The following is a 14835-nucleotide window of genomic DNA, read 5'->3' as shown; positions in this document are numbered from 1 at the left end:
TTCTCTCTCTCTCAAGCATTCCATTGTTCTACCGCCATCTTGGCAGCACAACAAAAGGAAACTCCTGCACAGCAAGCGAATCTGTCTGCTACCAGATTCAATTCTGGAACGTTTCCATGCTTGAATAGAGAAATTGGAAAGTTGGGAGAGAATTTTTCCAGTCTGTTAGTGAGAAGGAAAATATAACCGTTATTTGCATTTGGTCTGTAGAACGATATTATGGCAGTATTTTTGGAAAAAAAACATTTGCATTAATTATGTTTTATAGTACGATGTCTTCTGAGGACTAATAAATGACTAAATGGCTTGTGTTCATTGGTCGTAATTGCAAATTATGTAGAAACTGCTTGATTAACGTTGCCTTATTATTAATAAGGCAGCGCTAATAGAGTGACTTTTTATTAATTAAAAAAATGACTTCACATAATGGAATTAGGGATTAACTTAACATTCTTTCTGAGGAGTAAAAGTAATGTATTATTAAAGTATTATAATGAACAATGGCCTTCTCTTGTGAAACTGGAATTGAACAAACCAGTCACTGAATTCGCTAAGATCAGAGAACCGAGGTGCCTTGAAAGAAACTGATTTTGCTGTCAACAAGCGTCCTTGTTTCTGAGGCTGTGTAATCTTTTTTTATTGCCGACATTGTGATTTTAAATGCATTATAATTTTATCTTCTGGTATAATCTGCAATAGGTAAATAATTCACAAATCGTAAGCTACTTAACAGAAGAAACCTGTAATGTAAGTAATTCTTGCATCTATAAAAGCAAAGTCAAATATTTTTCTCCTTGGATATACGGTGGTTTCTCCTTTTCCATTTAGGTCGGGTTAACGTTTCAATACTAAAGCTTTCAATAACTGGGAGCACATAACTTTCAAAAGTTCCGAGTTCCAGTATATTACAGAGGCATTTCTTAGCAAAAATTGTTGTGCATATAGCAATGAGATAGTTGTAATAGGCTGGAAAGCATGCTATTCTAATTAGCATTAAAGAGAAACCGAACTATAGATTGTTTCTTATTATATATTATTGTCCTGTTATATATTAATTACATAGGCAAACTAATCGCAGACAGGTTAACTTAAACTATCGAACACAGAATAATTCCATATATGTGAGTTTGTATGACCAAACTCACAAATATATGGAAAAATACCCCTCTCTCCAAATAACCTGAAATTGAAGCATACTGCTCAATGGTACTCGCTACAGTTCTTTATGTAGCAGAGACTTGGGTTGTCAAACAGAGAACAAAACTGACAGGCTTTGAAAATCATCATAACACTAAATACGGGTATAGACCATATTGGTCTGTTCCGGTCTCCTTAACGATCCAATATCCTTTTTTGAGGTCTACTCTGCCTTCTCTTTCCAATTGGCTTACATTTTAGTATTTGTTTAGGATGTCAGGTGTTGGCCATTCGGTTTACATATTCAAACCATTTTTGTTTCTAGTTGTTTAGTTTTTCTTCTATTGATTTTGTTTTTAGTTCTTTTAAAATGTCTTCGTTCCTTTTTTGATCTAATAATGTGTATTTTGCAGTTCTTCTCATAAATCTCATTTCACTTGTTTTATTCTATGAAAATCAAGTGAGAAAAAAATAAAACAGCTTGCACTGAAATGAAAATCAATCAAGAAAAGAATTACATTAATATATTCCAAAAATAAGAAGCAAAGAAAAGCAGCTAGTTGTATGCACAGAATGCCTGCGGAAAGATTTTCTCATCCAAACCGGAAGAGTAGAAAGGATAGAAAACATTAAGAGAAAGTGTTTTATCTCTTGCAGAAATTTAAGTAACTCGTCTGTTAAGAATTAAAACACTTTCTCTTGATGTTTGAGAAAGATAGATTAGATCAGTGTTGATCATGTTAGCCTCAACCTGTGTTAAACAGATGGGGAGGAGAATGATTATTTGCAATTCCTTTATAAGTCACTATTATTCATAATGGAATCTCGTGCTGCAGCAAGTTCACTTTGACTTGTTGGTAATATAAGTAGCAGTATCACTTCTTATATATGATAATTTAAAAAACAAAACTAAAAACTCTTACGGTATAATCGCAGAGATTAATAATTAACTGAAAAGATTATGATTTTCAAACTGCTCTGGCCCGTGAATTTCAGTGATGATACTTATGACTCACAAACTAAGTGAATAATTAATTATAATGAACATGAAGCCTTTATTCACTTCTCGTAGTTGTATGACACTCCAGAAAATGTGAACATTTATCAGCCCTTGTTGGCTGATAATTAATTTTAACTGTGTGCAGTATATACATAGCAGGGTTTCTCATTAACTGAGGCAATCTGCTACATACATGTTAGTAAAGTTTCGGTGGTGTGTATGGAGAGAAAGAGAAGAAATTTTCTTTATTCGTTTTCTGACGCAGTACTGAACGGTACTGAGGCTTCTTATCCTTTACAACCAGTTCGGCACCAACACAGTACAAATTCTCATCTAATAATCTGCAGAACGGTTCTCTTGAAATACGAATTCCTTATCTTGGCTGTTATCTGATTTTCGCCGCATGTGTTTGGTTTATTATAGAAATGACTGGCTAACAAGAAGATGAATGACTTATTTGTCGAGTATACTTTAGAATATCGAGTAAATTGTCGCCAATATAAAAGGATGATGCAATTATGATACACCGTCTTTTATATTGGTTCGACCATTTCCTGAGCAGCCTTTCTTGCCTATAACAAACGCATTACGAACTTAATCCTTATGTATACAATAGAAAATAATATTCAAATGAAAATTATAATCCACATCCAACAGTAATTTAAACTAAGATGGATCTAGCCTTATACTATTTTAGAGGTTAGAGAAAGAAAGCATATCCATGTTTAAGGAATAACGGTAAAGTAAAAATACTCTTCATGCAAATTAAATAGAAAGATTTAAAGGAATTAATATTTTATATCAGTCTCACGATAAATAAGCTACAACATATGAGTGCTGTTGGCTATAGAATGGAAACAAAAAGGAACCTGGTTATTGAGATAACGAAAATTCTAGTTTTGTTTCTTCAGTACTAAATTTTACTAATAACTCTGTCGACATTAATATCAGGATCCTTGTGAATATGCAAAAGCCAAACTAGTTTATATTTCCAAGTAAATATTTTCACCAAAAGAAACGTGTTGGGCATTATAAACACTAACCCATAATGTAGAAGTAATGTATGAAAACTGGAAACAAAAAGGGGTTACATTGGCTGAACAAAAAAGATGTTCTAGAAAGGTTAATTGCGCTTCCTCGAATCATTTACGTGCAGATCGTTGAAGATGCGGACGATTGTGTTATATTGTGTTATCAAGAACGTATTTTATGTCTGTACGAATGGATGATCGACTTTATTAGACTTTATTCTATTCTGCATTGGATAATTTTTAAGAGCGCTTCTTCTTCCCTTCAGGTATTAGGCCTAGTGGCCTGTTACGAAGCTATTTTTAGCCCTTCTAAACCGTATCCTTCCCGAGGATAAGGTGGCTAGCCCTATGCCTCCTGCTGTGGCCTATGTCTGTGGCTGCGTGTGTTCATGGGGGCGGTTTGCCTGCTTGCGGGAGGTAAAACCCTGCTGTCCACGCCCAAGATCGGCTAACTTGGCTATGTCTAAGAAAGATCCTTAAGCTCCTCACGTCGGCGACGGGAATCGAACCCAGGACACTCCTTTCCCAAGCATATGGTTGCGAAACGCAGCCACTCGGCTAACTGTACGGACTAAAAGGGCTGTAAAACCATTTAATGTTTTCTGAACATTGAAGTCCATGCCGCTCCTTAGGAATATCAATACTAATTAGCATAGAGTCAATCATGTATTTTCCTGTGCTGTAAGCTAAGTTTAATATAATTGGAAAATAAATATCTTCATTACAAACCATGATGATTCCAAAGTATAATTTTCTGCATTTTTCTCTCAAATTACTACTTCAATTGTTTGATTTCTTTAACTTGCTAGAGTCACAGATAACACAGGGATAACTCAGCAGCACAGCTTTTAATTGATTTTAAAGGAATTTTTCCATATGGACAATTTTCAAATTTCGAAGAGATCAGTCGCATCGAATGTATTTTGATAGCACAAAGTGTATTGCAATGAGTCCGTTAAATTGCGTGTGAATTCTTGCCAGTTGCTATGTGCTATGTTAGCCGAGAAAAAGTCTTTCTGGAAGGGAAAAAACACTGCCAGACCTCCGTACGAGATTGATTAATCCACTTTCAGTTGAAAATCCTTACAATGCTCATGTTGAGGGAATAGAACCCCGATCTTTTCGATTAAAGGACGCCTGTCGGTATAGCCGGCTCTATGGAGATTCAGTACGATGTGGTGAGGACGATCTTCACACCTTTTGTGATAAAATGGAATGTCAAATTATTGTTGCTTGTAACGAGGGATTTAGAGGCCCTCCAGATTAATTACATTTTTATTGGAATGTACAAAAATTCTAATTTATTTCGGATGCATATTTAGTAATAGAGCAGCACGTCTTGAGAGAGACTAAATCTTTAATAAATCATAAACTTCATGCATCCGGAATGGATCCCTCCATTAAATGGAAATTAGCTATCTGACAATTATCATCGTTGGAGTGGCCAGCGTGCAGCTATTCGAACTCAGTTTGTTCATTTTGAAGAAATTATTTTCGACACAATTCGTCATGTAGTGACGCACTTAATTTTACTCTCGTTTATTTTGTTATAATAATTCGAAAAGCCACTCCAGTGATTAGCAGGTAGTGGTATAGATATTGGTAGAAATCTAAAGTGGTAGGCACGGGCGTTGTTGATCGCCCGTGCCATGTTCAATCTATAGAGTGGTGTCACATTAGGGGTTATGTGCATCACATAATACACATAACCTCTAGTGCATCCGTTCGTTTCCCATCTTTTACGGTTAAGGTTTGCCATAAAATAGTGAAATCTGTAATGCTTTATTGTCTTATACAATATGCACCTTTTACATTTTGGTTCTACCGCATTCCGCGAAGGACAGAGTACATCCGGATGCATGTGCTGGATTTTCAATCACAGAAATGCGCGTTTGATTCTGCAGCAGTTATTCAGTTCTTCGTTTTATTTCTTATAAAAACACCTCCTTGGAATGATGCAGCATGTTAGATATTTTCATAGCTTATTTATGATTGGAGTTAGCATGACGTGAGACGGCAGCTTCTTTCTGTTCCTATAAGATCTGAAAATTAAAGATTGCATAAAGACGTTAAGTCTCCAATGTGTATTGCGTGATACTCTAAATTTCCACTGCTCAAGCGCTACAGAACCTATTCTAACATTTATTTTCCTTTAAATTTATGGTTTATCGATTCTTCCCGCATGCATTTTCACCTACCAATTCTCTTTGTATGCTTGACTCGGAGTTATTGGCTCTCTATTCACGGTGTTTTCTTTGTTCCCACATATAATGGGCGTCTTTTATTTACTCCGCGAAGGCAGCGTAGATGAACTGTGTTGTTCCCAGTGAAAGGTCGTGTGTCTTACCGAAATATTTTCTTCGATTTTCGGATGGACCATTAGGTTAATTTTATGGGCCATTCTGTTAAATGCCGTGAAGATTATCGACCTATTACTGGCACGTTTGAAAGCAAAAGACAATAAGATCTTTGTGCTCACCATTTACTTCGAAGCGATCAAAGGAGAAGCTCAAAGAGGTCAGCTTGTTCTTCTCCAAATGAATTACGTGTATATCGTATAAATTCAGCTGATCTCAGAAGTTTACTCGGATTTTGTATTTGGCCTTAATTATATCCTGTTTTGGGGAAAATGTTCTGTGTCATGCCTCTTTTACTCTGACGTCTAGCACGGTGATAATGGCGAAGATGCAAGTCTGGTTGAAAAACGCACAGCTGCTGTACGAGCGAATAACCTGGCGTAAAGCCAAAGAGGCCAACACGCATTGTTGGTCTGTCACTATTAGTTTATGATGTGCACTCGCTTTACGCTCAGCGATGTTCTTTACGTTAAAGAAACATTCGAAAGTTCTTTCTGGGAAGAACAAAAACTTTTTCCCACCAATTTGTCTAATGTCAAGATTAATTGAACAATGAGCCTCTTAAGAGATGAACAAAATAAGCTTGTTTTACAAAAAGTCAGCAGCTTCACTTGAGCTACATAAGAGGACTGCATTCACTTTACATAAGAATGGAAGAAAGAAAAAAATTATCCCCTACTCCTCTTGTAAAAGTTCCGTTGGAAGAATACAGCAAGTGGATTAACGGCGAGTAGAAGTTATACAAAACAGTGCTAGATAACTTAATTCGGGTCCGTGTGTTTTGTTTACCGTCAACCTCCGTTTTTATATTATTAATTTGCATTTAATTTATGGAACTTAACTTTTTTTTTTCTGTCTGCAATATTGGACATATACTAAATTTGAGTATGTGTTTAAACAACTGCATTAATTAATCTCGTGAGCATTTTATTTTAAAGTACGACGAAATTCGTGGGTTGATAAAATTTTTGAAGATGAGAAAAACTGAAAATTTTAACAATCGAGTTTTTTATATTCATTTTAGAAATATTGATGACTTAGAGATACAAATAAAGATTTCAAAAACAAATTCAAAAAGGTATATGAAATTAATATTCTATTCTTTCATCGTATTAAATCCTTTCAGAATAACTACGATTATGCAGCCGATTTTTCCTTTTATTCTAATTTTCTTTAATGCAATGCAAACGTAATGAGAATTCTTTCACACAATCAGTATATACAGATTGTAGTATATGTGTGATTTACTATTTACCCCATGACAGATTATATTCTAATTAATGCAGAAAATATCTTCGGTTGGTAACTCGAGAAGTCGCTTCAAGCAGTGAACTCAAAATTTCCGGTATTTTATGTACAAATTAGATGTCGATGAAATATTATCTCTATAAACAGAAATAAATTTAGACAAAAATATTTTAACATGAAATGCTAAGATTTTTTATTTTTATTTTTTTTTAAATCCTTAGAAAGAGGAACTGCATTTCTGGATAACTCGGACGTTACCACAATGATTAGTGTCATCGTTGGATTAACTCTTTTTACCGCCCTGTTCTGCTTGGCACTGAGATTATTCAGTAGGTAGGTTACGATCTGATGCATTGTGAAATACATGTTTGGTTACATTTAGGGTAAATGCTGATTTGGAATTGATTAGCCACTTTAGTATCTTAGAATATGTTCATATATTATTACTATGATTAATATTTCTTAGTTCTACCATATCATATTTTGGCTTGAGAAATATCAAGAGTATCTGTTGTTGTTTTTTTCCAGAAAAATTATCATGATTACCAGGGCCGGCTCTACCGACGGTGAAAGACATGCATTTTCACGGGGCGACAAGGTTTTTTTTTTTTTTTTTTTTTTTGGGCGGCAAAGTTAGCATAAACTATACGAAAAATAAGGGAGAAGGGGCGGCCCTGATGATTACTAGATTTCAAAGCAAGTTACATCCATCGGCTTTATTTAATTGGTTCATGATAATTATATTATAATATATTTCCTAGGCCTTTCTGTAATGAACTAAAAAAGGATATTAAGTTTTTAATATTCCTTTATTTTTATGATTGATATGCTAACTAATACTTTAAAACTATATGGTTTGACGTCACATTCGTTTTATGCATTCTACCAACAGAGCACGATTCAACAGACCTCGAGACCGAATGGCAAACGCAGGACCACCAGTAGTCTTAACAGGGATGGATGGAATTTCCACATTAACAGATTCACGGAGGCCCTCACGCAGCAGCGGTAGCACTGAATTCTTACCAGGCTCCCGTAGAGCCAGTTATAGTATGCTAGCCGCACCCTCCAGTATCGGTAAGTATATATTTGGAAGGACTAAGAATCGAATGAAGCGATATGTTTGCAAATGTATTCTTGTAATAACTGTGTGCTCACATTACATGCTCTCTAAGGAATAGTCTGCACATTTTATGTGCAGCTTTACAAAACATTCCTTCAAAGTCAAATAAATGTAAAACCTTTGTGGTTTGACGTCACATTCCTTGTTCTTTGAGAGTTTCGAAAATTCATTAACGAGCTTATGAGAATAAAATCCTCGGCATTGTAATTGCCTTACCTTTCACTACTTGAGCACGCGAAACTGTATTTTCAATTTATATAAGCTTTCTGGTCAGTTTTCGAAACTTACAAAGTTTCTATATTTATTGGGATTTGAAATAACGATATTAAAGATATTAAATATCTTTAATATCCCCTATTTCTGTTTATTTTACATCACAGAAATGAAGCCTCTTGGCTCTTCTTGTAGGGAATTCCTTTCCGTGTCATAACCCAGATCGTTATTCGCAAGTGGCCCGAACCCAAAATTCCAGCATCCTACATTGAAGCAAACAAGTACTGCAAAAATGATCGTTGGCATATCAGTCAGACTTTGTAAACAGATCAAGTGTGCAAAAACCTTTGCCTTCTGTACAAATGGAAATCTGGGTTTTTGGTCCCTCATTAAGATCAACTGAGCACAGCTTCTGTCCTTCCATGTTTTCGCGCATCTCTCACATGCAAATGGCATTGTAGCAGTACTCAAAGATAGAGCTGACCTTCTGATATAATCTTTTTTATCTTCTACTCCTGCAATGATGATAAAGGAAAAGTACCCAGTTTATCAAGAAGTGCTTTTCTGCATGCATACATGCCTTATCTATTTTAATCAGAAACCATCAGGAAAATTCTTTATAGCTTTGATACCAAAATTTTCTGTTCATGATGAATCTCACTAATTGTTCCTAACACTTGCTTCAAATGTTCTTAAAATGTACTTAAAAAGAGTAAAGGTCAGCTATCAAATTATTATCCTGCTGAACTCACATCAGTTCTATTGAAAATAATGGAATAATTGAACATCAGTTAATCGGTGGCCACTGACATGGATCCCACCAGTCTCAATCCACAGTGGATTTCTTTGTCAACATCTCTCATCTATGGATAGAAGACTATGGAAAGATTTGATGAAGCGGATGTTGTCATCCATTACACATCCAAAACATCTGATCGACTGACACATAGACCTACTTATCAGGATATCTTATTCGATGGCATCCGTTTTCTGCAACTGGATAGCCAGTTTCCTGTCCTCACGAATTACATGCTTTCTTCAGATTTCACTACCCACTGCTGGAGGTTTCTTCTCCGTACTATTTCCTCTATCCATTAATGATCTTCCATGAATAATCTCAAATGTCATCCATAATTTTGCTAATGATAACACACTCCATTCCTCTGTTATTTCACAAACCTAGTAGTGTTCGTGTATCGCAAACATCTTCCATAATCCACTGCTATCCTTGCCATATTTCAGCGAGGTGAGAATGACCTCGCCAATTTCAATGTTATCAAAACGCAGTCCTCTATTATTTAATGTAAGGAAGGCCATCTCTAATTGCCTTTGATGATATTGAGAACGCTACAAGAGATCAGATATATGTTCTTGAACAGACTTAGAAGCCAAGGGTCTCTTGATATATTACATTCTCCTCTGCCTTCAACAACTGGTTTTCTTTTCCACACAAAACATCATTTCTCACTCCTAACGCTATATAAATCCCAGTCCACAATACTGTTCTCACATATGAGATGGTGCACCAAAAATCTCTCTCACACACACGTGTGTATGATTTGATGCTATTGGGTTAATATTGGTGAACCCCCCTTCTCTCATATTCACTCCGGTCACTTTCTGCCCATCAGAAAGTGGCTTTTGTTAATTGGCTGCCACCATTCATCTACTCTAAGCTTATAAACACACGAACGAACAGCTGCTAGACAACATTCGTTTACAGTTCAACTTCTTATCCTCTTCTTTCTATGTTTTCGAACAGTCTATCCCAACAGTTTCCCACTAAGGACTACAACTTCTATTTTTTCAGAAACATATCGAGAGGTTCCTTTTTCTTTTTGACCAGTACACAGCACTGACTTGCTACAGGTTTTGTAATCTTTCTTGTGCGGTGTGTTTCTTACTGGTATTCACTATTTTTAATCACAACAAGAGAATGGAGCTATTTTTGGGCTTATATTTTCTGTGCACTGGATAGAAAAAAATCACTTAAAATGAAAAGTATTTGACCAACTTTGCAACAATTCACATACCATTATCTTTCTGAAGTAGAATGTAAATAGTGTACTTCAGATATAGTTTTGTGACCAAGTAAAAGAAATGTGACAATTGAAGTGCGTTCGCTTACATCTTGATATTTCTACAGATTGGATTCATCTAGCTTTTCTCCTTGACCGTTTTTCAGTATTACGATGAACAAAATGATTGCATCTTAGCCTCCGTAACTCACTCAGTATAGACGAAGTCCTTTGGTCGGAAAGACCTGGGTTTGATTTCCGTCAGTGACGTGAGAAACTTTATCTGGTCTCTTTCGACTAAAGGTGAGTTAGCCGGTCTCATACGGGAGTAGGGAATTTGTTCGCCCTGAAATTCGGGGTTTTTAGTTCCCCAGAACACGCAAACCGGCCCGTGAACACACGCCGGGAGGTACAGGGCGAACCACCTTATCCACGAGACAGCCGCGGTAGCGAAGTCCAAGCTAAAGAACCTCAATGGTTCGTGAAAAGCTTAAGACAAGACAAAATGATTGCATCAAAAATAGGTATGAAAAACATGAAAAATGTTAATAAGAATGTGTATTTTTTATTTAAATATATTTGCATCAGCGTTATCATTTAGCGTGGGGAGTTAGGAATGAAAAATCAAGTTCGCATATTCGTAAACGTTTTTGCATAAAATTGAAACAGTTTGAAAATCGCATTCGGAAGAAGGTGTGTATACGCAGCTCTGAGTATATAAACATTTGAACTACGCAATATTTCCTTTTACAACTAATAGAGTATTATGGAATAGCAGATCATCTTTTCGTAAGTTGCACAGTGGAAAGCCACTAATTTCGAAAAGGAAGAAATGCGCATTAAATGATATCAGCTTAGTATAACCGTGCACAGACAAGGAACAAAAGTATCATTGACATTGACCGCATTCTTATTCTGCTCACTTTGGAAGAAATGGTTGAATTAATATTTATTTTTTCCTGCTTCAGGTTCTAGACGAGCTAGTTCCTCTTCGGTTCGGTCCCAGTCATCCCTGCGCAGTCACTCATCCTTTCGCGGTTATCGAAATGTGCGGGAAAGTGTCCGTCGTACAGTGTCATCTCCCGCAGACTCTCATTCCCCACAGAGTCCGTGTAGAGCGGTAAACCACCATACCAATAAGGTAAGCATAGAAATAGGTCATTGTACGCGCGTTTCGGAGTGATTGTGTTGGTTTGCCTTTCAGTTATATTAAGTTATTCTCGATATTTCTATCCTCTTTTGAACACCGAAGAGACTAAAAGAAGAGTAAGGAGGAGGAGAGAGGAGTAGCATATCGTGCAAAAAAAAAAAATTCTAATAAATTTATAAAGGTATATAGACATGCACGATACCTCTTCCCCCCCCTCCAAAAAAAAAAGGAAAAGAAGGAGCGTTTTTGCACTGGTCAGAAGAGACTGTAAATCGAAAGGTACTAAATGCAGTTTAGCAACAATCGTCTACGAATATTTAGAGAACAAAACATCTGGATTAAATCAAAATCCTACTAGGATTGGTTTGGTTTAATGTAAATTACGCCCAAAACATCTACGCTTGCGAAGACATTTTCTCTCAGTTGCATGTATTCTTCCACTGAATTGCTTTTCTTTCATCTTTTAACGCTGGGTGACTTCACACTTCTTACACTGCAGCTTTTTCAACTGAAGTTTAAGTGTTATGTTATTTCCAGAGAAATAAGAATCATCTTTACGTCGCTGAATACAAAGGGAATATTATGGAAGGGAAAATATTACGAGACTAATTAAACGCATTTCATTTTTTTTTAAATTGTTTTTTTGATTTTCACTCGGCAGATTAATTAACACGAATAGATCTGCATTCAGACTAAATGTAGATCGCTTTTATTGTAGATTCAGATTACTGATAAATGCTGGTACAGATTACTGTAGAAATCGTAAAACACTTTCCACTAGCTGGCGTGAGCGGACAGCTACATTTGACTCATTCCTCCTGCAATGCGTTTTTTTTCATCTCGTACGTAACGTATACTGGCAGCCTTCTCCTCCTCCAGTGGACTTGAGTCAGGATTCCGGTATGTGGCAGCCAAGTCTATAATTTTGGTTTCCTTAAATCAGATAATAAATTACTTATCCGACTTAGAGGGCAAAGCATCATGCTACAATATGCTTGATCTAACTTCATCGAACAGCATATTATCAGCAGATGTAATCCAAATTATAGAGGCAAACTTAAACTATGATTCCTTCCCTCAAGAAAAGACGCCTTTAATACAAATACACCTGTGTAGCGTAACCTCTTCCGTTACTGCCGAGTTCGAGACGATTGAAAATGCACTTTTCCTAACACAATCAGAATTCATTGATATTACTGAGTCTATGAGTTGTAGATATGGAAAAAAAATAATCCTACTCTTTCACATTTTCTAATATTAGAAAACAAGTTGAGTAAAATTAATCCAAATCTATCTGGATCGCTTATCGATAAGCAGCTGATACCAATCTTTTGTTTTTTTGTCTCTTCCCCAGAAATAGGCACGAATACATTCATAAAGCTGTGTAATAACGAAAACACACTATCATCTGGTTGGAGTGGAAGTTAAGGGGGGAAAAAACCTAATTTTTAATAAAGTTGCAGTCAAGTGCACTGAAAATGGTAAGCTGTTACACCCAGTAGAATTGCAAATTTGAAGAAAAAACTGCTACTTTGCATTTGGAATGAATAAAGTAAGACTGAGCAGTTTCTCACCCTGTTAAACTAACGCGCTTGCAAGAGAACGGGGAGGAAGGATATGAATGGTCTTTCATTTAAACAGCTTCCTCGCAATAATCTACAGAAGAGATATACAGAAACAGACTACAGAAACCATTTGAAGGTAGGTTGAGTGTAATGGAAAGGTCATTCATTAGCTAAATGTTTCTTATTAGTATCAAACATTTTATAGAATGTTTCGGTTGCACAACTGCAAATCCAGGATTAGTCTGATACTCTTGACATCATGGAAATGTCAAGATTAGTAATATCTATAATAAATTTCGTTTAATCCTTTATCCAAGTGTGAGCAAACAAAGTTTGCGCCTGAAAGTATCTTCAGGACTGGGGTAAGGTGGTACAACACCTTAACCTTAACCAACAACACCTTTTGCATTATAGGAGATACTGAGATAGTAATATCTAGTTGGCCAAGTGGATAAGCATACCCGATCTTCTGCTAACAAGCTGTGGATTCGAATCATTTCCGTGGACATGAATGCACGTGAAAATCTTTATTGGGCGGTGGAAGATATTTGTCGCTAGGTGTAAGGTCACACCCATGCTTTTGAGTCCACCTAAGTGGCTTGAAAAAGTCCACTTTGGTCTCTAAAACAGAATTTTTGTATTATTTAATCATTGGATAGTACTATTATTAATGTAAGATAGGTTTACGTCCTTGTGTGAGTGTTATTCACAAATTATAAGGTCCCATGTGTTGAGAATATGACTGATGTAAACAAGAAAATCGCCTGCCTGTAGATGGGGGTGGAATCATCCCGGTTAACTGCAGAAGATATTTAATGAAAAACTCTTTAAATATCTTCTGCATAAAAATATTTTTTTTTTAAAAAAAGAGCAAAAAAAAGTTAAAAAAATATTGATAAAAATACCGATGTTAGATTCTCTCTCTCTAACACCAGTATTTTTATATATATATATATATATATAAGCCTTTTTATATGACACCTGTATGTCACGTTTTTTGAAGCGTTTTGAAACTCAGGGGCTAGCTACCCTGAGTGTCGAGTCATCAGAATTCAAGGAGAACCGGCCTACCAGTCCGGAACTCGGGGGGGGGGGGGTTGAAGACTCGACACTCAGGGGCTACCCTAGGCGCCAGGGTGGCGGTATTCCCCTTTCGAGTCTTCAAAATTCGAGTCAGAATTCAAGGAGAACCGTCCTACCAGTCTGGAACACGGGGGATTGGGCTCCATAGTAATATATATATAAAATTTAATGTTGGTATATATAGACATACGTTTTTAGAAAATACGCTGGTATATACGAAGACATTATTCCAAAGAGAACTAGAAAGTGGATAAATAAAGCTAAAGAAAGCATTGGTTGTTTCGTGTGCTTAAATATGTTTAGCAGAAGGTGGAGGAATTATTGACAAATTCTGAAGAAGCGTGATTATGAAAATATCTGCAGAAAATTCACGCGGTCAAAACTGAGGCGTCTACATTAACGGGTTGTGTTGATCAGAATTATGGCCAAAACAATTAAGGCTGTGAGCCTGGTGTCTTCATAGCGTACGTCTTTTGGTCAGTTTGCAACATAGAAACCCTCGAGAAAAACCTTCCGTATGAGCTCGGCTCACTCACTCAGTCGAAACATTCTCTTATAAAGTTCCTTGCCTCCTGGATGGTATTCAAACTGGATCTTTCCGCCCAAAGGAAAAATGTCAAAGCTATGAAGTTATTCTTCGTGGAAGACATCAGAGCAAATTGGCAAGAGACTGTTGTTATTTATCCTAATTGTTCTCTTTTGTACGGTATCAAGGATTTCCTATGCATCACTCAAGACGTAAGAGCAGTCTTCAGTGGTATTCTAATGAGCACACGTGAAGCAAAACGTTTTTTGAATGATAAATAGACCATAGGGATGTTTTTGTGCAATTAAATACTGGAGGTCAAATTAATTCCAAGAAACGATCGTCTCATCATTTATAAAAACTCATTTAGAAAAAATAAACATA

At 36.3% G+C, this 14835-nt stretch overlaps 1 protein-coding gene across 1 annotated transcript in view; it reads left to right on the top strand.

Moving 5' to 3' along the window:
* The window catches only part of LOC150104336 (uncharacterized), a 232070-nt gene that overhangs the window by 208828 nt on the left and 8407 nt on the right, over window positions 1-14835 (top strand). Inside the window, exons 5-7 of the mRNA XM_090396301.1 lie at window positions 6995-7106; window positions 7666-7850; window positions 11096-11268. Coding sequence (XP_090252427.1) covers window positions 6995-7106; window positions 7666-7850; window positions 11096-11268 — 470 coding nt within the window. The remainder of the gene's footprint in view (window positions 1-6994; window positions 7107-7665; window positions 7851-11095; window positions 11269-14835) is intronic.

The sequence above is a fragment of the Typopeltis vanoorti genome, chromosome 8 (genome assembly GCF_054136105.1).
Source record: "Typopeltis vanoorti isolate ZY-2024b chromosome 8, IOZ_Tvanoo_1.0, whole genome shotgun sequence".
NCBI lineage: Eukaryota > Metazoa > Arthropoda > Arachnida > Uropygi > Thelyphonidae > Typopeltis > Typopeltis vanoorti.
Note: the sequence above shows the minus strand (reverse complement) of the source record. Positions and strands in the feature narration are given on the sequence as shown.